The sequence below is a fragment of the Neodiprion fabricii genome, chromosome 6 (genome assembly GCF_021155785.1).
Source record: "Neodiprion fabricii isolate iyNeoFabr1 chromosome 6, iyNeoFabr1.1, whole genome shotgun sequence".
Taxonomy (NCBI): Eukaryota; Metazoa; Arthropoda; class Insecta; order Hymenoptera; family Diprionidae; genus Neodiprion; species Neodiprion fabricii.
The window spans coordinates 5764888-5788813 of record NC_060244.1 but is presented as its reverse complement, the minus strand read 5'-3'; the positions used below and the strand labels follow the sequence as shown (position 1 = coordinate 5788813).

General features: G+C 45.6%; 1 protein-coding gene across 4 annotated transcripts in view; it reads right to left on the bottom strand.

Moving 5' to 3' along the window:
* LOC124185488 (paired box protein Pax-6-like) overlaps positions 1-22800 on the bottom strand; it is a 65837-nt gene extending 43037 nt beyond the window's left edge. For 2 of the 4 annotated variants that reach the window (XR_006871406.1, XM_046576320.1), the window contains exons 1-2: positions 21390-22009; positions 16140-16264 (exon numbers count right to left, since the gene is read on the bottom strand). Coding sequence is in view for 3 of the 4 variants with exons in the window: in XM_046576320.1 (XP_046432276.1) it covers positions 16140-16152 (13 nt within the window). In the remaining variant the exon portion in view is untranslated. Of the gene's footprint in view, positions 1-16139; positions 16265-16340; positions 16623-21389; positions 22010-22200 lie in introns of those variants that run through there. The other 2 variants (XM_046576321.1, XM_046576322.1) reach the window with 2 other exon arrangements.
* Between the last annotated feature and the right edge of the window lie 1126 nt (positions 22801-23926).

Genomic DNA, 23926 nt, shown 5'->3' with positions numbered 1-23926 from the left:
CATACCCTGATACAAAAATATTCATCTAACTGAACGTCGACATTTTTTTGTCCGTCCTTACTTACGTCCTTTGTAGCACGTGCTGAATAATTAAGATCGGTATTTCGGTACGTTTATTAAGGAATTCGTTGAAATCCGTATATTCGATTTCACGCGTACGAAAATTGTACCGTAAAACCGCGAGATGAGGAGTCAAAGAAGACAGCCATTACTGTACGTTACCACCATCACCTGCAAGTCTGAATGCAGGATAGTGTAATAATTATTGTTATTATGAGACGTAAACACGTTGAGAAAATGTCGGGGTGAATCGTGGGGTAGAGGAAAAACTCTCAGATACAGTATACCTACGAATACGAATCGTGTTTTCCGATCGGTATGTCGGTTCCATTGTGTCTATCACGTATAACGCACGCGGTAGAAAAGCCAACGCTTTCGAAAGGGGGGATCGGCCGCCCTAGGAGGCTCGGCTCTAGGTTGAAATGAGAAGGAACGAATCGAAGCGAGAGAAACATATACCTATGTATAGGGTATATACCAGGCTATTTAGCGCTCGGTGCGCTGCTGCATCCGAGGGGTGTCTTCAAGTGGGCATTCTGACGCGCGCGTTACGTGCGTTAGAGTTGTTTTGATATTGTAACGTTTGCATTTAATATCAGCCCCGCGACCCTACCTTACACAAGTACCTTATACGTACGCTGTGAAAATGTGTGCAGGAGACTGACTGGCTATTCCGCAGCCCTAATTCACCACCCAGAGCCCTTTTTCACTCGGGTTTACACCCGTACTCCGTGTGTATAATACGCGTGTATGTATGCGCCCGTCATGAACGACCATTACGACTTCATTAGCCTCGCAAATGCTGCTGCGTCCGTCCCTCGGCTCTTCCGCCTTCTGCAGGAGCGGATCACGCGAGAGTGGAACCTTGCTTTTTTTTTTTATCTCAAAATTTTTACGCCTTAGTTTGGCCGAATTTACAGGAAAAGACTGATTAAACCTTTTTGCATCCTCAGGCAAGCAGTAGCGAAGCTCGGTAATTATGTTTGCGTGTTTTTCTGTTTTTTTTTTTGGTAATTTCTCCTATTTTGGAAGAAAAAATTGGGGGGATAAAAATATGGAAACCGTTCGATCGATCCAGAAGCGTTTTGGAAAATGGTTCGGGGAGTTTTGACGCCGCTGAAAGGCGCGATGATATGTATTATATGCGATATGCGGAAGAAGGGTGGGAGGGGGAGGGGGAGGGGGAGGGGGAAGACGGAAAGAAGAATAAGAAGAAGCCGGAGGTGGATACATACGGTGCTTTACAGACACGCGACAGAGGTTCGCTGACGTAGCGACTGACGCAGCACATCCATCATCCCCTTTTCCCCCCTTGACGAAAGAATCTTTTTCTTCCCTTTTTGTATATTTTTTTCCCCAGTCTCTCTTTCTTTATGTATTCCACTTTTTCTTTTTTTTCTTTTACTTCGTCTTTCTCTTCTTTTTTTTTTTTTTTTTTTTTCTCACCCTCGCGCACACATTTTTATCCACCCCTACCCCCCGGACATATCGCGTCCCGTCGCGTTCCGAGTTCTTCACTTTTACTTGTCACCGTTTCTCCCGTGGATAACGCATACGCGTAAACCATTCCTCCCCATTTTGCTCTTGTTATCTTCTAGTCTCTCCTCTCCTTTCTGTTATAACGTATCATTCACGAGCTAAAGAGCTCAATTTTTATATATTAGGAATCGCACGATGATATTATACAAATTTCGAGATACGTAGTGGAGTGGATAATCTTTCGTTATGCACGATTCGAATGTCTATCGTGTAATCGAATATGTGTTGAAATATAATATAGTCTTCCTATTCGCTTATTCGTTAAGGTAAGTGTACCAGTTATTGACCCTGTCCGAATTATAGAATTTTTTGGTTGTATTTGTTTGATCCTTAGTTCCATAATTACGAAAAAAATAAATTCGTCGTTTCTAATCCTCTAGCAATCGGTTTTAGTCATCGATAAATTTGCAATCAATGCCATCAATCTATAATATTGGAAAATAAAAGGATCAATAACTGGGTTTAAACCTGTCAATGACTTCTTTCTTCTGGATGGTCAAAAAACCATTGAAAACCTAATATACCACGTACGAACGAGTGCAATATTATCCAGATTTGCTGTGAGAGTATATGTACGTATGTATACATTGTGCGTTCAACAATGGTATTCAAGAAACGCAGGCATAGCTCGAGTTGTACTGAAAGGGAATTGAGAGATCCCGAAGAAGTCGGAAATATCAGGAGGCATCATCGTCACAAGAGAGGCTCTTCAGCCTGACAAAATTAGCCGTGTCGTCGCAGGTCGCAGAATGCACACCGCGTTCCTTTGTCGCACCCATACGTATAAGCGGCGGAGTAAAAAGCGGGGCAAAAGTCCCAGTATATAATATATAAAGTAGGAAACCCGGCGAGTTTCTAAGTACGGTAAACACAGTTGCATCGATTGAAACGACATCCCGGGCGGTTGTCCGATTGTGAGCTTTCACCTCCGCAGAACTTGCACTATATGTATACCCACATAGATATCGTAAGCACTCCGCATCGGAGTCGTCGTGTGCTTGTGTTGTAGGTGGTTAGCGTCTCGTCTCGATCGGTGGCTGCGTACACACGTACATACCTATGCATACCCTTCAGAAGTGGAGTTTCCGGCCGATGAATGAATTCCGGAGGAGCCATTTACCGCGTACCCTGCCGAGAGTCCCACCCCATACACCCTATTCTCCCAGGAACACACCGATCATTCGGATACTCAGCGCTCAATACCCGCTCGGCGGCCTTCAATAACGCGTTCGCGACGTGCCGCGTTTGAAAATTGGTACCCGACCTGAGACGCCTCAACGCCTTCCCTCCGCCTCGCCCCTGACAACTTTGCGCCCTCCCGTAACGCGTCGACCCTCTTCGATATGCCCGAGACCATAACGCTCCGCTGCTGCTGTTTGACAAATTTCAAACGATGAAAAGGAAAATTGCTCCGTTCGGATCCCTTTATTTCCTTTCTCTATCTCTCTCCCTCTCTCCTCAGACTATTTATTCTCCCAATATATATATATATATATATATATATATATATATATACATTATACACATACCTTTGTGTTTTTCACGTCCGCATTAATCAGATCACGATCTCGTATTCTTATCGAGTATAATAGTAGGAGCTTTGTTTTATCGAACGAATCTAGCCTGCGCTGACGATCGATCGATTTTTACGACAGGACCGAGAATACTTGCGGTGAACTTGAGTTAGGTCTACGTGACAAGGAGAAACTCTATAAATCTCACGGTGTTTTGTATTATAATAACACTTATCCTCTCAATTTCGAACCGTTCGCTCGAAAGATGGAACAAGAGGCCGAAGTATCTCGGGAGAGTGAAAATTGCGAGAAAAAGGAGCGTTAAATAGCTGCGGGATCGTTACGGGGTGACCAGGTGTTGGATTCGTATCCGGGAATCCTGGATCAGAAGTAGGAGGAGCTGTCGGTGCGGCGTTTGAGGGAAAAAATATATCCGTGAAACGGGGGAGACTTCACCTCGTGAACGAAGGGTCAGTAGAGACGAGGACTCGACCTGGAGAGACTCCAGTCTATGTCTCGCGTCCTATATTGAGATGCTCCTGTGGACGACGTGACGAGGGTCCGGTCTCGCTGACCGTCCGCAGGTATATAAACCGGCGTTATGGAAGGGCGGCGAGATGGGATATATAGGAAGAGAGGGGAAGAATGGGGAAGAAAAAAATTTGTATAATAATCATACCCTCATTGTTGCGGACATGTTTTCGAAAATCCGAGGCCTCCCTAACTTTCCTCCTGCGATCCTCCGCAGTGCCGACCTCGTAGTCCGGAGATATTCTGACAGCGGGCTGCTGACAATGCCGACGAACGCGCAGAGAAATATCCTCTATTTCTACTATTTGCCGAAATATTTGTTGCGTTTTGTTATTCCCCCTCCCCTCCGCCTTTACTTCTATAGACACCCCATCATCCGTGCACGGGTACAACACAGGGAAAAGAAGCCGCTTTGACCCGGCGCCCGATTCTCAATACATATAATACCTTACACGCCAATATTTCTTTTCTTTTTTTCTTCTCGCAACACCCAATGTATTTCAAGTTCTTCAAAATATTCGACGGTTATTAAAGTTATTAATGGCAACCTTTTCACCGTATTTTTTTTTTTTTTTTTTTTTGCCCCCATACTCGCAATACATATTTTTTTTCACTCCCTGCTTTTTTCGAACTCTCGATCCTAGCCACTTTGCCACGTACCGCGTATAAGAGAAGAACTTTTCATTCGATTTAACCCCCCCTACTCGTCTGAAAAATCCGTAGGTATCTCCGCTCCGTTAACTGCTTCCTTGATTTCAGCATTTTCTGAAAATACTACAGACCGAGAGAGAGAGAGAGAGAGAGAGAGAGCGAGATCCGATCGTCGAATGCCTCTTAAAAAAACACGGCTCAAAACCGCCCGTACAAAGTCGCGCGCCGGTTCACATTTTTTTATCCTGACTTTTCTGAACGCGGCCTTTATAGGCAGGTATATGTATACGTGTGTGTGTGTGTATATGTATATATATATGTATATATATGTATGAACCTACATACATCCCTGCGACAATCACTCGATAAACTGTCTCGTGCCGGAGGCGACGTGCGACGAGAAGTTGCAGGTTTGCAATTCGGCTAATGGTTGAGAACATTGTGAAACGAGCGGCGAGGGCATACGGCGGTAACAAATACGGGAAGTGGGTGAAGAAGGGTGGCGGGAGGGGGTGAAGGGTCGGGGATGCGGTGCATAACGTAGCAGCGAACTTACGACGGGCGGTTGAATCGCGGCTGCAGAGACGCTGCACTTCAGACCGTCGACGTTTTTCCTGCACAATTTTCCGTCTCCTCTCGGTTCGCTTGCCCCAATGTTAAATTCTCATCCCCACGTAGCGAGAAATTCCCGCCCCGTATCGTCCGCGGTTATAGCTTGTAGGACATGCACAGGATTTTTCTACTTTTCGATCCGCGTTACCACACTGCACGCGTTTGTAATATCGAGCTTTGAAAAGCGCATCCAAGTCGAATGTAGCGGCGCTAATTTTCAGGAACCGGGTAAATTGAGCGTGCGATCGGTAGACGGGAAGTATTTTTCGGGGGTCGGGTGCAATGTGCAGGCATCTGTGATACCTTCCCTTAAAAATCATCCCTTATTACAGCTAACCGGGGGCCTCGAAGACGGACGATTATCCAATTACTACCGGCTACCGCTTGTTACGCCGCCGCTTAAGAAACACCCGGGAAATTCTCCTCGTCTCGTTTGTCCGTCGGCCGGTATGATCTTCCGAGCAAAAGGCGCTCCTCGAGCCTCCGAGACGAGTTCGGAGCGCCGTACGGACAAAGACCTCTCGTAAACGCGTTATTCCACGCCAACGGACATGTCAGAGCCGATTCTACGACGAAAGGATCCGCTACCAGGTATCCCGGCCACGAGGTGCCTCCGAAAACTCTCCGAGTCCGCGTGCGGCGCGATTTTCGATAAGGAAACTCCCTGACGGACTAGAGAGATGAGCGATTTTGAGTGGGACATGTCTGCCAAGTTGATTTCGTCGGGTGGTAGATGCGACCAGAGCAGATCCTTCGTCCCAAAATTGCGTCATGAATTTGTACAATATAACAGCTGATCATCGTGGCTTCGCCTGCGTCGAAATTTAACGATCTAATCTATAACCGAACCTGATCTAATCCCCCGGTTGAAAAAAATTAATCTCTGCATAGCTGTGAAACATCTTCTCGACAGTAAAAATCAAGTTGTTGAAAAATTGTACCACAACTAACAGACGCACAGAATAATGATGTAATGTATACTAAGATATTTCACAGCACAAGTAAAACCGCTCATGGAATTCCTCGGAATGCACTCGAGTTGCAGTAACGGGATGAACGAAGCGCATCGCAGTTATTGCCGCATCCAAGGAGGTTGCATGCGACCAAGATTCGGATAACATCCGAAGTTCCGAAAAGCTCGGCCAGTTCATTCCAAGCGGTCCGTGATAACCGTCGAATATAAACAGAGCGAGCGTCCGTGTTGACATGATGCGAATGTCGATTGTGCGAGGTCAAAATTAAGTCGTAATCAGTCGGCGCTGCGACGTCGCGTCGTCAACATCGGTCAGAATCAATCCGTACCGCGCTTCGCAGGATAATAAATCCTGCGTTTAATTCGCATATAACCACTCGGCGTTTTAACTGTTACGTAAATTCAAATATAGTCTTAAAAGTGCAGTGTCTGTGCCTGTGATTTTCACAAACGGACTTTCGAGATGCGATCCTCGAGGGTGAGTAGCGATATTTTTTTTTTTTGTATTGTTTATTTTACTTTTGTGAGTGTGACGTGGGGTTCTTGCCCCCCTCCCTTATTTTACTCGTCAAAGCGAGCCGTAGAAAAACTGGCCTTCTTGTCTCGACGCTGCTACTGTGCTGAACGGAAATGCAAGGTGCAGCTTGCGTGTACGGGAGATTAAAGACGAATCGGCCGAACAGCCTGAATCAAGAGTTAATGTAAGTGTACCAGTTATCGACCTTTTTTGTTTGTATCTATACGATGCTCAGTTCTTAAATTATGAAAAAATAAATTTGTAGCGTCTAACCGTCCGGCAATTAGTTTTAGTCATTTAATCATCGAGAGTTTCACAATTTGCGATATCGATTTATAATTTTGGAAAACTAAAATGGTTGTGAATTTGTTCTAAACGCGTCAATAACCGGTAAACTCACCTTACGAGAAGTGAGAAAATATATTCGAAAAACCAGGAACGAAACAACATCCCGACTAAAGATACGCCGCGTGCAATAACTTTTCTCTTTTCCTAACTTTTGGTTCAGACGACGCGCCCGGTTCATCCTTAAGCCGGCTCGGGGTCGAGACACCCTGCGCACGGTGGGTTTTCCGATATTTTTGTAAAACGGAGGAATCCGAGAAGCTCCCCCCTCCCACCCCACCCCGCCGATCGTCCGCCTCGCAGGGGAATTTCGGCTTCCGCGTCGCTCCTGCAACCCCTGCAGGCGGTCCAGGCTGCCCCGTTCGCTCTTAATAAGGATCACAATCACTCGCGATCGACGTGCGCTGTGCGAGCACAATGCAGCCTCCACGAATATCCGCACCAGCTTCACGCGCATAACATAGGTATGGCTATTGTGGTTCGCCGACCACGTCGCCGTGCCTCGGATTGTCCCATGGGAACCGATCCCCGGGAGACCGGGGAACCCGGAAAACCAGCTCGTAATTAGGATCATATCGGAACGAGATCAACATGTGGGAATATTGTTAAGCGCGGGTTGAGAAGCCTCTCTGCCCTTTACGACGAATTATGCGGCATGGAAAAGTTGGTTATAACGCGTTCGTTTGAAAAATATAACTCCGGTTGAATGGGCTAGATTTGCGACGTAAAAATCTATCCTTGATATCGGAAGAAACCAGATAATTTAATTAAACGCCGCAGATTTATGTTAAGAACATTCTGTTCTTTTATCGTTTCAGAAAAATTACATTATTGATCCTGATTATTTGCTTTCTAAAGAAAATTCGTGCAAATACGTTGACAATGAGATTGAATTTTTTAGCTTTTTTTGTAAATAAGGCCCGAGTTTTTTTTTTATTGATTTTGCGTAGAACGTTTTTGCGATCAGCAGATGAGCTGAAAAATGTTTTATTCATCTTTGGCTGTTCGTAGAGAAGACATTTACGAACTGAGTAGAGTAATAATTTTTTAAAACTTTACGTATACGGTACGATTTTGGGATTCTCCTAAATTATATCCTCGCACTACTGATTCTTGCAATTTTTCCGCATGTAAATTCGCAGGTTTATAAAAATTATCGCGTCGATGAGACAGCGTTCGGCAATAGGTACGACTTGATTGCACGCGTCAAGTCAGATCGTCGGAAAATATTGTCTTTCGAAACTGTTCAATCGTAGCTCCGCTCAATCGATCGCGTTGAAGATCAAACGTTCATCTCCTTTATACAAATGGCAAATTCCTCAGGAAAATATAACAAACCGCATGAAAAGTGAAGTGAAAAGTGGGGCGAGTTAGGAAAAGAGGGAAAAATCCTGGATGGCAAGTTGAGGTGAGGCCGAAGGCCTGCGGCAAGGGTGTGTCTATAGGTATAGGTAGTTAGGTAGGTAGGTAGGTGTATACATAAACGGTTCTTCAGAGCGTTCGCTGCACAGCGGCAGTCTGGCAGGCAGGCGGAGTTGTGACTTTCGACAAGGTAATTGGCCCTCTTCCCACTTTTTCCGGACGGAGGACCGTAATCCCATCAGAAGTGTCACAGCTTATTTGGCCTTGTTACGAAGATGAGAATATGGGTCAGCTTTATGGGGACGGCTACGAATATCCGCTACCTCTCTCTCTCTCTCTCTCTCTATCTCTCTCTATCTCTCTCTAAATCTTTTTCTCCTTTTCTCTTTCTCTCTTCCCATAGCGACCCATGGATCCCGCAGCCTACGAGAAGAGGCGGCAGGTGTGCGCTCGCGCACAACCATTGTGCGGGGGCGGTCGTTCGTTCAAGTGCCTCTTGAGAGGGCTTTTCAAGATATAGTCCGGGTAAATCTTGGACCGAGTGTGTGTGTGTCTGTGTATAACGTCTCTCTGCAAGGGTATGGTATATTCCATCTCCGCACGGTGGTAATGTCCTGGTGAGAGAGTAAAGACAGAGAGAGAGAGAGAGCGATGGAAAGAATCTTATGGTAGAAAATAAAATGAAAAACAAACCTGTAGAAATGAAGATGAAGATAAAGCAGTGGGAACTAAGAAAAAAAAAAAAAAATCGGAGAGGGTGCACGGTTTTGTTTGTCAGAGATTGTTATAAGAGAACGCAATACACGTACGATGAGCTCGCTTTGGTTAGATCCTAGACTAAATTGTGTAAATTTCTTTCCCGCAATCTCACATGTATAATATGTGTCTATACTGGAGTTTTTTTCGTGTGATTTTTTTCGGTGTTTGAATTTGTAACTTCACGTTCGATTTCAGCTCTGGGTTTGAGCAATTGTAAAAGCAGATGCATATTTTTCTAAATTGAATCAATATTTCAAAAATAACACTTTCTCGCAATTACTCACGTATATCGAACTGAATATTTTTACGTCTGGTCACGTTATCATTTCGCAAAATCTCTCGTTCAAGATTCTCGATGCTACTAATTTTTTCCAGAAAATTAAACACGGTTAAATAGAGCCTCGTTTTAATTTGAATACGGTTTCTTTGACCCAATCGCACTTTGAATACGTAAGTCACAAATATTTCGCTTCAAATCATCAAATTTCTATAAACCAACAGTCAAATCTAAGCTTTTCTACGCAGGAAAAGAAAACAATAATTCAATATTTGGCTGTGTATTCTCTCTCCAAAACAAAATGGCAATTTGAAAAATAAGTAAACGCTACTTTTTAGGATAATGGAACAAAATCATTTACGCGTTCTATTTCTATGCAACCAACTGGTGTGTCTCACGCATTTTTCTAGGTAAAAATAACTCGTATTAGGTACACTAGGTGCTTTATATCAGTAGACATCGGAGTTTGAGTGAACCTATCGCGATTGCGAGGAAGCATGCGCGCAAATAGAGAGAGAAAACGACACGTTTGTATTCTCCTCTCCTCTCCTCTCCTCTCCTCTCCTCTCCTCGCCCTTCGAACATGTGTATAAGCGGAGAGTGTACAATGAACAACTGATGTAATCTCCGGAAACATTTAGGGGGAATTAGGCCGACAGTTGCTGCGTACCCACAGCGCATAGCTATAGCCCTAAACCTAGAGACTCTGGGACCACCGTAGGGCCCGGATCTAAACTAAGTAAGAATATATGTACCCTGTTGTACACAGGCTACATGTGTGCGCTTTATTATTATTATACAACGTACGGATACGTTGGGCAAAACGGAGGCTGTGAAAGCAGGCCAAGGCTCTCCCTTACTTTGTCAAAATATTTATTTAGCCCAGATGACATGTTTTTTTCCCTCCCTTTTCTCATTTTTCCATACCTTTTTTCCTATTTCATTCGCACGCGCGCGGCTCGACTGCGGTGCTAGAGAAATATTTGCGCGGGAAAATGACTCGAAACGTGATAAATTTCACATCATAGAATTTTTTCTGTCTTTTTTTTTTTGTCTTACCAACAACTGTAACAGGTACGTAAAGTAAGACAAATTTGAAGAATAATTTTTAATTGACTCCAGCGAATTTATGCTGCTCGGCAGAAACAATAACATGTAAATTTACAGACTAGTGAAAGAAAAATTGCATTTGTTCAAACCGTGCCTGGTCATTTCACAAAAATACCTGCAGCATGTTTTTCATCGTTATTCTATACGCGAAAATGAGTGCTCGTGTTTTTACTTGCTTAAACATCGATCGATGGTCAAGTTTTTAGATTGCAAGAAATAATTTAATGGCAACGATACGGAAGTCGTATGATATATTCTTATCGTCATCTTTCGCCAGGCAGGCTCTGTATAAAATTTTTTTTACGTACTCAGCCTTATAAATAGAATAATACATAATATTGGCTACGTTCATGCCGACGAATAATAAGTCTGAGCTTGCAGGGCGAGTATTCGAGTAATGAAGTAACAACTGTTCGCCACAATAAGTTATTATCATTTCGTATTCCGGGAGACAAAGGGGAAAGATGGCGTCTAGCTTTTTGCCGTCACGTCGCTGCAAAGACGCCTCTCGAGTAAACTTCTTGCCACGACTTCGTAACGGTTTTTTGCACATCTCGTTCCACCCTCGCGGCCCGCCCTTATATAAGTACTATATATACCCGAATGAAAGATGGCTGCACCCCCGCCTTTCTTGCGTACATCAAACAAACGACTGACTGTTCAATGTTCGCCGACACCTTCTTGTTGCTATTATTGTTATCGTAATAATAGATCTTCTCGCGTATACGCGGAATGTTTCGTCAAATTTTTACGCGATCGCTCGAGCAGGATGCGAAGTCCCGAAGGTTGTATTTCGCCCTATAATCAACGGCGATAAAATCCCGTACGAGACGGGATAGCCGTGCTGCGTCGTGGCCGCAATCTAATTCCTCTTTTTACGTCGCAACCGAGGGGGGGCCTTAAATCAGCGGTGGCGAAAGGCCCGACGAAAGGTCCTTTCCGATTCGCCTGCGTGACGCTCGAGCCCGTTAAAATGCATTAAATTGCCACTCGGCATTATTTCCGCGACGCTATTACGACGTCCACTTGTCTTCTTGTGCTAATCAGTTGCCGCGTGTTATAGGTATACGCTTTCACACCCTTGCGGCTCCTTTCTCTCATTCGCAATAAACCCTCTACCGGTCGTATCTCTCTTTTCGCGCCTGTTTCTTCTTGTATACCGACCGGAAACAGCCAGGTTCCACATTGCGGGCAGCATCCTCCCCCCCCCCGCCCCTCCTGCTGTTTCCGAACAACGACCGCTCAGATAAATGGTCTTTGCAACATCGTACAGATACTGTGCAGACTGCAGAAACTGCACGTGAATTTTTGCTCTTGTAATATTTACGGGTAAAGTGAAGGATCAATCAACGGATCGAGACGATGCGTAAATTATAACGAAATTTTGTAAATCACGAGGAGATTTGTGAAATTGGAAACCTGAAGGAACGTTCAGGGAATTTTTTTTTAACAATTTTTTTTTGGATGCATGTAACGTAATTACGAGCGAATGTTGTTGATTTTTTCAACGTTTGATACAACTTGGAAACCAGAGAGCGAAAAAAAAATAAAAAAAAAAACAAACGAATAAGCGTCAGCTAAATCAGTTTTTGCGTTACCTCATCTTTTCGCGGAGTAAAAATTTCTCTACAACACGGTGAAGGGTTCGGTATTCTTGGTTGTAAGGTCCGAGTTGTCCCTCGGAAGGAAATCGACGGCCTTCTATATACGTAGGCGTAGTCCCGAGGGATCCAACTCGCCAGCGGGGTGCCGATTCTGTTTGAAGAGCTAAATTTTACAGTCGAATTGACGCGGATGCGAGTTACGGAGTCCCCCGCATCTCCGTGTCCCGAGACCGCCTTTTACCGAGGCAGGACACGTCCTCGGACACTTGGCTGGAGAACGCGAGTAAAAGAGAAAGAAAGAAAGAATGAAAGAAAGAAAGAAAGAAAAAGGGAGAAAAGGAGATCCGGGGGTGGGCGCGTGCCGCGCGGTGGTCGAAGGCGAGGAGAGCTTCGTTAAACATGTCAGAGAGCAGGGAAGAGCGCCGAGCTAACCGAGCTCGGAAGAAGATGGCGGGCGGGGGTGAAAAAGCTCCCTCACGTCCTCCGCCCTCCGGCCTTGCGGGCTCCTCGAGTGTGCCGGGTAAAAGTTTAATTGGAGAACCGAGAGGGAGTCAGAGCTCTGAGAGAAAGCTCCTCCGGCTTGAGCTACCGGGGTAAACAGCTCATTGTCAGTGCTTCAGGGTTCTTGGCACGCGTGCAGGTGGATCAGACACTCTCTCTCACGCTCCTTTGAAGACTTCGCCACGGCACTCAGTCTGCTCTTCTTGCTGCGGGTAGCTGCTAGCTGCCGCGTGATAAATTCGCCATCACGGACAGACACACGCTTCGTTTACCTGCGCTTCAACACCGTTTCGACGACGGTCCTTTCGGTGGATGCCTATTTAATTAACAATTATACGGGTACGCGAAAGATTTCGGTTGTTTGGATAAAGTCGGCTATAAAACTGGGCGCGATAAAAACACCCGTTATATGTACATGCACGCAATATCGATGGTAAGCGTAACACTGTCGAATTAACATGTTCGTCTCTGTTCGATTCGGCGAATCTTTTGCTTCTGAAACACGAAGACGTTGTTCAGAAATTATCAAACTGAATAATTCATTGTTGTGAATTTTAAGCTTACAAAAGTTGGCAAAACCGTTTCGGCTTACGCGATCGCTAAGTGCGGATCACAAATATTTCGTGTTTTTTAAACTACCACGCTCATCTTCAGATTCATAGAGTTTTTGCGAATACCGAGATTTATCAATTTGAAATTGTTTTGAGCGAGTGATCGAGAAGCCGAAAGTTTAAAAAGTAAAAAACGTGAAAACTTTTGTCACGTTATTGTACACTAGCTCTAATTTATTTTTTCTAAAAAATTAGGAGTCGGATATTTTTTTTACCGCGACAGACAAAGGAAAAGAAACTGGAGGGCGTACAACGATGCGAATAATATATTTTCACCTTCCAGAGAACCGGCATAAATTAATTGAATGTAGCGCGTCCGGAGGAGAGATGGATGGGTTGGAGAATCTCGCGAGGTAGGCTGTAGAGATCAAAAGAGGTTGGCTCGCCTCTTGCTCTCGAGCTTTCACCTTTTCTCGTTCTTCTGCTCTTTTGCATGGAACGGAGGGGCGGAAGAAGATATGTTTTTGCAGCGGAGCGTGATAGGCCTGCGAATGTGTGCCTGTTGGCTATACAAATACTTTTACCTACGCGTACACCTACAAGTACGACATGCACGATGCCTGCAGGATAGATATCGTCGGTCGGTTTTTCCCTCTACTGTGAGAAAACAGGCGCGGTACGCGACTCGACGCTTTGCCGGCACACTTTTCGCGAATATACGAGACAGAGAATTTCGACCCTCTCTGTGTATTATACTCGTACTTGTACAAGCGCCTCGCATATCCACTTGGAATTCAGAAAAGCGATCAATGCTCGGGGGCTCCTTCCTTACCCTTCCTTGTTCCACCACATTCTCATCCTCCGCGTCGCTCTTCTTCGCGTCTCTGATGGCTTAGCTGACAGCCGACGTCACTCTTCTGACGAGCGTCATTTAACGCTTTGGAATAAATTATTCATCCATCCATAGTTTTGCGGTACCGGCACTTTGTCACCATCGTCCTTAATCGACCGATATGCGCGACTTCTTGCTCGGTATTACAAGATCCGGTAACAATGACGATGCCTGAGCGTATGTATCGCTTCCAACCTGCTTTTATTTATAGGTATCTGTTTCTCGATTTCAGCAGATCTGGAAAACTCCTCGGAGCCGTTAGCAAAGCCTTCGTTGACGGCATATCCCCGAACCCGGGTGTCTCTGGTTCTCTGTGCAAGCTGTGGTTGACCGCCGTCAAGATGAGTAAAGATGCGACGAGGGCTGCAGATAGGATACCCGCGGTGTGGGTGCCTCCTTGTCATCGGCTTTGTCCCGGGACTCGGCGAGGTGTGAAACTCGATCCGGTGGTTGGGCTCGAGCTCCCCGGTTGGCTCTTGGCGGGCCGGCTGAGCGCCAACTCGAAGGATTCGTGGCGGCGTTAACTCGAGCGCAAACACCGAGACCGAGCCATTAGGCATTCGTTGCCCTCTGATTGGCTCGCCCGCTTCTTCTCTTCTCTTCTCTTCTCTTCTCTTCTTCATTCTCCACCGTGGAGGAGAGTTCCAAACGCCAACAGGTTGAGCCCGTCACGACTTTCGGATACTCGAGTGCACGCACCGAGGATGCTTCGAACATCGAAAAGTTCTCCAGCTTTGGTAATTATTCGACAACCACTGTAGGTATCGTATTTTTTGTGATATTATTGTTCCCGGGCTGCTCGATACTTTTCTACGACTCGAAACTTTTTCCTCAATTTAAACACACGCAGGACATTCATATTGATCTCGAGCTTGACGTGTACGACCGGATGGCAGTGAGTCTACTTTACGACAATGTTCGAATTCATTGAATTCCGTGGTATCTAGAAAAGACGGTGACCAAGGACCTCAGCACGAAGAACCTCGAGACAGAGAGGGTCGTTTGTCCGAGTGATTGATCAAATGGCCGAGAGTCGAGCATTGTCAGGTAAATTTTTAGGGTTCAGTAAACGTCAACAATAACCTTTGCGGATGATTTCAGAACTGGCGAACCATGAGCGGTGAACTCGGGGGTCTCGGAGGCTTTCTTAGCAAGGTCCTCCAGGATGTCTGAACCCGGTACCCGTGGTCCCGTCTCGACGACGAGTTCCTCGAAGACTCTCTCCGTCACCGTGTGAGAGAAACGCGGAAATCAATACCAAGTTGACCGGGGGTGCGGGCGGGCTGCCGGTCGTCTTCTTAACGTGGCGGTGCGGAGGAGCCGAGAGGAAGGAAGGAAGGAAGGAAGGAAGGATGAAACGGCGGAGGGGTGGATGGGGGGACGTTTTAGAGGAGAGCTGCCAGACGCGGAGAGTCACCCTCCGATGGTACACGGGGCGTCCCCGAAACACCCCCGAGTCTCGAGTCACCCTGGAAGTCGCCGCTAAGAGGAAGAGACGACTCTCCTCTCCTCTCCATTCAGGGCTAATGGGGTTAAACGCCCCGTTCGCTCCGCAGCGTGCCGCTTCGATACTTTGAATCGCGTTTTGCCCGCTGAGGATATTCGACTTTTGTAACGCGGATTCGAGGAACGACGGAACCCTTCGAGTTAACGTTCTTTCCGTTAATTGTGTAACGCATTGCAGCGGACCTAAACGGCGACTGGACTTCCACTCGATGGGCCGAAAGGCTGCTGGCGTAGATTTATATTCCCTTTGGTGGGAAGGGGCGGTCGAACCGGCCGACGGCAATCCCTAGGAAAACAAATAACCGCTCGAGTTATACTTTTTCTCTCCCTCGGTCCTCCGCGCAATCTTCTTATTCGATCCGACGGCGTTCCTTTGCAGGTCGGCTTCTTCGTCCCTCTGCAGATACCTTATATATAGATGGTACGGTATACCGTACGATGTCGTATATCATTTTCCAATCTGACGTTCGATTACGACGATGGTTCGACCGTCCCCCCTTCATCCACATATACAACTCACGCCGATTATGATAAAACCCGTATGGACAGGGTGCGGGACAAACTGTCAACGGTATATAATACGAGGTACATGCGCCGCGGCTAAAACATCTGTCCGCGACTTACTTTCGTCGTAAAACCGAAACGCTAATCTTGACGGTGTTTGTACGGTTATTGCCGATAAATTATCATCAGCCGACTGGCAAGAATCGCTCTTGCTATCTCTGACGTTTCGTTTTTCCTCTGCGTCACTCTCGATTTGACGCCTTATTTTTCATGGGAGGGAAAGAAAAATTCAGAATACGTTTGAGATCCGTCGAAACGCAATTCTTCTTACCTTTGTGAGCCATGTCGTCAGCTGTCACCGAGGCTAGGAGGCCGGTGGCGCCCGGCCATGGAGCGACCGCAGCCCCCAGCTGCTGGGAAGGCAGAATCTTCGGGCCTTTCGAAGCCTCCGGGTCTCTGTCAACAGAAATTAAACCGATCTTGAGTCAAGTGGCAAGAAACAAGGGAAACGCAGACGACGGTATTGAATTACCTCGGCTTGAACGTTCCGAGTACAATTTACTCTGCCCTTTTTGTATCCTTCTGTCTTATCGTACTCTCGATTCGATTAAAATTCACCTGAATGGATTGAAAATTTCTTTTTCGACGGGAATAATTTTGCTCATCGTCTTGCACTGTGATTTCTGCTCGTTCAGGATTACAAGAAATTTGAACTTTCGAAACGCATGTTTGTAGGAAGCATGAAGACGTTTTGCTTCAACTTACGAGTACGTATGTACAAACAAATCAGTCGACCAGTCGTCGTACTCTGGCTGTTCTACTTGTTAGCTCGATACAAACGTTCGAACTCAGTACGCGGTGAGCTTGTTCCAGCTGTCGAGATGCAGGTATATCGTTGTCGTTATTATACACGCGTTCGCGAGGTGCAACATCCGACCGCTATTTTAATTAGTAAAGCATTCGCGTGCGTATATGCGTGTGTGTCTGTGTGTGTGTTCGGTCCTGTTTACCCAACTCCGCCTGATTGTGCAATTGTACAATTGTACAATTGGGTAACGAGGTGTATCATGTGTGCGTTCATCCCGCAACGCCTTCGCGTTTCCATTACTCACCGACACACGATCGACGATCCGAAACTGTACGCGCGTGTATATATATACACAGATGCATGTATCCTTGATACCTAAACGCGTCACAATTGTCACAATTGGCCCAGCTGGTGGACCTTAACACTCTATCGACGACTACGCTTGTACCAGATATGTTTACTCGCTATTTTAATGCTTCGGTGAACTCGTCGGGATCAGAGTAAAGAATCGTCAAATGATTTTACGAAAAGTAGCGAGCTTAGACAACAGTAATCGAAATATCGTTTCAACTTCTCACCGTTGATCGAGATCGATTGCGCTTTTCAATACCGAATAGCAAAAAATGCAATCGTCAGTAAGCTTGGAGAGAACGAGGAGAATCACTCTCGTCCTCTTTTCGACATTCTCCTTTCCTTCGATATTAATACTTTTTTGAGACGTGTTTGCAGGTGTTACACGGATACCGGGCTTCCGCATTTAGTTTACTCCGAGTTCGTCGGTGATGCAGGATCAGGGGCGAGGGAGGATGGGAGGACTGTATACCTGGCACCGTCATCGGGGCACTAATTATCGCACTTTGCCAACGGCACTTTGAGAGGCTGCATACGTGCACGAGGACGTCGAGTCGTCGTGCCGTGCGTGAAGCAGGCTGTAGCAGCACCACCGGGACGTTTATAGATTTCCCGAGCTTTACGCTGCACCTCTGTGCACAAACACACACACACACACTCACTCACATTCATGCGGTGCATAGCTATAGCTCACCACTGCATCTTCTGCACTGGGAGTGCACCGCTGCAACGCGGAGAGCGATAATTGCAACACTCGACTTTCTCGATATACGTATTATACGTACGTACATGTTGCGGGTTGCAAGGTACACCTTTTTACCAGTCATACATACCTACCCTTATACCAACGCTTGCGAGTACTCGAAACATGGAATTGAACCCGGTGGAAATTGGTCTCTCAGCGACGGCTGTAGGCTCCGTTAATTTTTTTCGTATTAAACGGTCAAATTCTCTGTACAAATCTAACGATCCTGCAGTTTTTGGGTGTATAATAATTTAGCGAGATTGAGCGTAATTATGTATGCGATGATTGATTATTCAGGGAGGAAAATTGTGACGCGTGTAATGCCGCTGTCCGCGGATCGGTTGCTGCGACGAAGAAGCCCTGAAGCGTACGGCTCGATACCTGCAGCTACTCTTCGTCTTACAACCCTTTCGACGACGAATCTGGACGACTGCACTCGATCGGGCCGGGCACGACGGACGGATTATCGGATGCCCTGCAAGACTCGTTTCCCGCACTATTTCCGGTCCGTTTACGGACATCATCAGCTTGTGTATACACCGAGTACTCGAGAGCCACGGATTTCCGTACGATACGTGGGTGATTGCTGGAATTAATAAGCTGCTGCACAAGACATGGACGAATCTAGAAGGTGAACCTTATTTTCAACTGCAATACACGCATATTTTTTGCACGACATGGGTAGATATTTTTTCAGTAACAGTTCGGAGCATGGGTATATTTTAATTGGAGATTTTCATGTCAAATCTAACGTTATTTTATTTAATTCTATGTAAATAATATATTATTATTGTTATTGTTATTATTATTACCTCCGTATTTAAAAGAAATTTAATAATTTACGTAGGAATAACAAGTGCATAATTGCGCGTGTATTTTGCACCGAATTTACGATATATTGATTCGACGCTTGAACCAATGCTTATGAATGTGAACATTTGAAGCTTGTAAAATAATTAGATTTCTCCTCATGCCTGCAAGTATAATTACAGCTTACACAGTCGGGGTATTAAGCGCGCAAATTTATCTTGTTTTAGCTTTTGTCACGCAATCTGCGCGCGAAACGTGTCTGCATATAAGCGGATTTTAAAACATTGCGGGGGAGGGGGGGGGGGGGGGGGGAATAAATAGATATATAAGGATAAACGCGACTGACAACAAGTAACAAAGATCATAATTAACGTCATAGAAGCGCAAAATTGTATGAGAAAAAAAAACCTAATTAACAAAAAAAAAAGATGAGAATATAACTGAACGACACCTGAGGCTGGAAGCGCGTTGCGTGCTTCAATGACAACCCCCCCTACCAATGCTAATGATTATACATGCTAATTGTATCCTCTATCCTTGAGAGTATGAACCAAACCCGACGAGAGTTCTTGCGTAGTTTACTGTCAATTAATATTGTATCAGCTTGCGCGTACGCGGGCTTATACGAAGAACGTAAAAAGCTGGCGTCGTTCTGCCTTTTTCCTGTAGGGTGGAGCGTTGGCGGAAAAACTTGCATAATACCGTTCGCGTATCTGACAACTTGTACCGCGTGTCGTCGGTTTTTTATTTTTTTTAAGCAGTGTGAATTACGTTGTGACGCAGGGCTTGGAATAAAACTCATTATACGTGTAATACCTCATACCGTGTTATTTGTACGTTAACGCGTTTAACATGTATGACGATACGACACGTTTAGGCATATATATGTGTATGTATACGAGTATACATGTACGTACACAATTTAATTTCCTCTATCTCGATATTCGTTTCTACATAATGCAGGCGGGAATAAACGCTGTAGGGGTAATTCTTCGCAGCTCGTTCGTTACTTTTCAGGACGCGTGTATGTATGCTTATACGTATATTCCACGCCAAGTAACGGTGAGTCATTCGGTAGATTTAAATCTCGTCGTCACGGTCCTGATTAAATAAAAGCTCTCGAGATCTCGGGCTCTTCGCAAAAAGTCCGCGTCCGTCCGCCTCCCCCTCCCCCATTATTCCCTTCGCACACTGCAATCCGGTCTTAAGGATAATTCGAAGTACAAAAAGCTCGGCTGCCTCCGGAGGCGTTAAGCCGTTAAGCGCAATTATAGAAAAGCTTTGTATATCACGGTCTCGTCGACGTTCGATGCTCACTTCTGTTCGTTCGTTCGCTCGCTCTCTCGCTCGCTTGTTTGTTTGTTTGTTTGTTTGTTTGTTCGTTTGTTCGTTTGTTCATTCCGAAACGCAGAATAAGAATAAGCAGGAAAATAATAATCGTAATTTTTGCACGGCCAAAAGAATAAAAATGAAAAAAAAAAAAATAAAATAAAGAAATAAAAAACAGGTCCTCAGAGCGGATCAAGAACCGTGAACAAAATCTAGAATATAATTTTCGGCTCGCGCCTCGCATATTGTACACTTAGGCTCAAGGACCTCGTCGCCATTGTTCGTCAGCGGCGGGAATGCACATTCAGACTCTCTTGACGATCATTCAGGCCGATTTCACGCGGCACCTTTTGCCTCGACGACGCTGCAGGTGTCTGCCGAAATAACTCACGTGATCACGCATTTATAAATAAGCGAATACACGCAGCTTTTATACCCTCAACAATGTTCCTACGGACGTATTCGGCTGTCCCGGAGTCGTTAGTGCCGCGTATTGTTGACGTTATTGACTAGACTTTGCTGAAAACGAAATATGTATAATGTACCCGACGGCACAATGAGCTGATTGCGGGGATTCGGAATAATCGGCGGATTGTATATTAACGTGCGGACTTTTACGCGTTATTAACTTACGGCGATGAACCCTCGTTGATATTTTTTCCGATTCTTCCCCGTTAGCGTCGCTCGTCGATTCGATACGCTCCCAGCTCGCTTTCCTTTCTCTCCGCGTGTCTCCGATATCTCTTTCCCTTTCCTTTTCCTCTTTTCTCTCTTTCCCTTCTCTCTCACTCTCTCTCTCTCTCTCTCAACGGAGGCGGAGAAGGTCGCCTCCTTTTGTGTTGCAAATCGTTTCTCGCCCACAATAGATATCTCTGCGGCACCACCCTTCACCCCGAAACTCGGAATCACGTCCCATGCGTCGGCTGATTGTACGCGCGTCAAATCTGTTTACGGCTCGATTGGCCTCTTCTCCCTGATTTCGAACCCCCCTACCGATCCTCTCACGTACTCAGCGAGCCGATTTATCTCTGTATTCGCGAGTAAAAATGAAAAAGCTCGATTCGGCTACAGACTTGCAGAGATAAACAGACGCGTGCTTGGACCCTCGCGCGCTTCTTCACTCGCACACTCGACGGGCCTCGCCGTCTGATCACATACCGTCTGACTCTCCTTGCCACGTTAGCTGATTCACTCCGCTTCGCGTCGCGAGTCCGCGCCAAGTTGCGTAATTCGTTTTCACTACTTTAGGGGTGATTTTTCTTTTTTTACCCGTACTGCAAAAACATATTTAACGGAGCCGTGTTGGATTAAAAATTGATTGTGGAAAAATAAACGGATGTAATATAATAGGTGTCTATTTGTGACAGGTGCAGAATTAGTAATGCGTATGTATGATCGATTCTAAACTCCGTCACGTGGATATATTTTCTCGTATTTCGGGGGTGCATTGAGAATAAGTTAAGCGACGGACTGACCAATTTTAGTCTGGGCACATACTTTGAGGCGTAATTTTTAATTGACCCGTAATAGGTACGTACCAATTTACTTCTCCCGTCGGACGGCGATTAACTCCTTGTTCCACTGCTTTCGAACACCACTGCGGTTATGTACGTGTGCAATATTAGTTACGAAGGGCTTGTACGACGACTTCGTGCTGCGTGAAATTTAATTTTTTTTTGCTCGTAATTTAGTTGTAATTTTTTTTTTTTCTTTCTTGATTTCTTTTCCTTTTACACTTATTTTGATGAACAATTTTTCATCCCGTGAATATGATACATATTATGTGTACAATTCGGTGCATAAGTCCATGGTTCGTTTATCAGTTTAACGCGAAAGACGAGATTCACTTTTGAGAGATAAATGATTATTGTCACTGCAGGGATACTTGCGTACATGTATGCGTTTACATGTCGCGCAGGTTCACTGTGTTGGTACAAAAACGAACTTGAATAATCTAAAGAATAAGTCTGTTTTTTTTTTCTTCTTATTCTTCTTCTTATTTATCTATTTACTTTTCACTGGCGCGAAGAAAAACATTTGACGATAGAGCAAAAATTTTTTCATTACGATCACTGTACATAAGGTATGACTAAATCACATCAGCTGTAGTTGGCGAGTTACAACAATTTCTCATGTTCGTTATAGAATTTGAATTATAAAAAAAAAAAAAAAAAAATTTACACCGCGCTTGTATGTATAATATGTTACATATATATAAATATATGTATATATATATATATATATTTTATAACAAATACCGACACTCGTCTAGGTTGATTTTTTTACGTATACTTTGTGAGCAAATTTACGCATACGTGTATAATATATAATAAAGTGTGCGATTCATACGGTAGTTTCGGAAATCATCGAGGCACGTTCGGTATAATCAAATCGTCAAATGCGTACATACATAACATAACCTACACGTGCACATTTTGTGAACCATGCGCTGCACGATATACAAATAATACACATACGGTATCGACGTATAATACTTTTCAACCGCAGCCTGCATACGTGTAATACATGCACACAGGGAATTACATACAGAAACAGTAAATACCGCACAACGAACGTAACGTAACGAATCGGTTAATTAATTTACAATAAAACTGAAACGGTGACTTTTGTTTTTATACTTTTTAGCGGGGATTAAAAAACGGGCGGCCGAGACGGAGCGATTTAAACGCAACGTACCGCGTGCGCTCGCGGCGTGAGTGGATGTGACGCGGTTCGCAATGTTCTAGTCCGGCTCGCCGCTCTTTCCACGTTATAGGTAGAGGTGCTCGGTCTTTGGGCGCGCGCGATGTTCTTTGGGGTTTGAGAGCTCGCGAAAGCTTTCGAGTTTTACGCCGGTGCCGGGGGGCTGGGGCTGGGGCTCGCTTTCGTCGAGGAGGTGGGACGTCGGCGGTCGTCGGGGCGGCGAACGGTGGGGAGGAGGGGAGAGGGCGTTGGGGGGAGTCGGCGTCGCTCGCACCTCCGAGGCCTCCGCCGCGCTATCTGCGAGCGCAGAGCGCAGCAAGCGCTCGGCTCCTTGTCCCTCGAAACGTACAGCCGCGCGCTCAGACTGACTCGACGTCCTGCGGGGCGCGGAAAGGGGCTGCGGGCCACCCTCTTTCGGAACGAAGGGATGGGGCGACGCTCCCTCGACCAATCGCAGCGCCGACTTCAACCCCTGCCACCGATCGCGAGGATCCCTTGCAGGGATGCCTAACCCCTCTCACGTGACATCATCGATTCTGAATGGTGGAAATGCTCAGCGATGCGGAATACCCACCGGCTGCGGAGGGGGCACCGACGCTCCCCAACTTTGTCCGTACTTACGTGTATATGCGTGTACGTTCGTGTATGCGTATATATACGTACGAATATGACTGCGCGCGCGCGTGCCTGTGTGCGTACGTATACGTATATGTGGTGCAGCTCGATCAGGGGTGCAAGGCGCATGCGCTCGTTTATGTATTACAACGCGTAAGAAATTATTCCTCGCAAGCATCGTCGAATTGCCCGATGTTTAACGTATCCGAACATGTGTATGATTGTGTAGATTATTATCGTACGATTACTGAAACGCGGTGTGTAAAGAATCGATATACATTTATATCGATCGATGAAACTCACGGATCATCGTTTGCTTTGCGTAAAACAGTACCTAACATTACCAGATCATTTCAACGTGTAAGTATAATGACAACACGCGTTGTAACGTTATATCCGTATTGTTATCGAAAACTAGACGCAATTCAAATTTTTTACATAATAAAAAATATACCCACCGAGTTCAGGGGGATGCGAATCGTCCGCAGTTATATTATACGAGGAGTTTTCGAAGTTTCCCGCAGAAACGGGGACGAGCAGAAGCTGTGCACGGGTTTCTTACGCCGGACTAGAAGATATATTAAAATATAATTGGCATTTTCCCCCCCAGGAGGTCGCCGCGCCTCCCGCGAGTGCAAAATGTGTTTCGGGGGAGGGGGTGCCGGGAGTCGAGTCGACGAGGGGTGGCTGGCAGTTCGCGTTATGAACGCTAGAGTGCGCTGGGGGTGAGTCACTCGCTCGCGGCTCGTTCGACGCG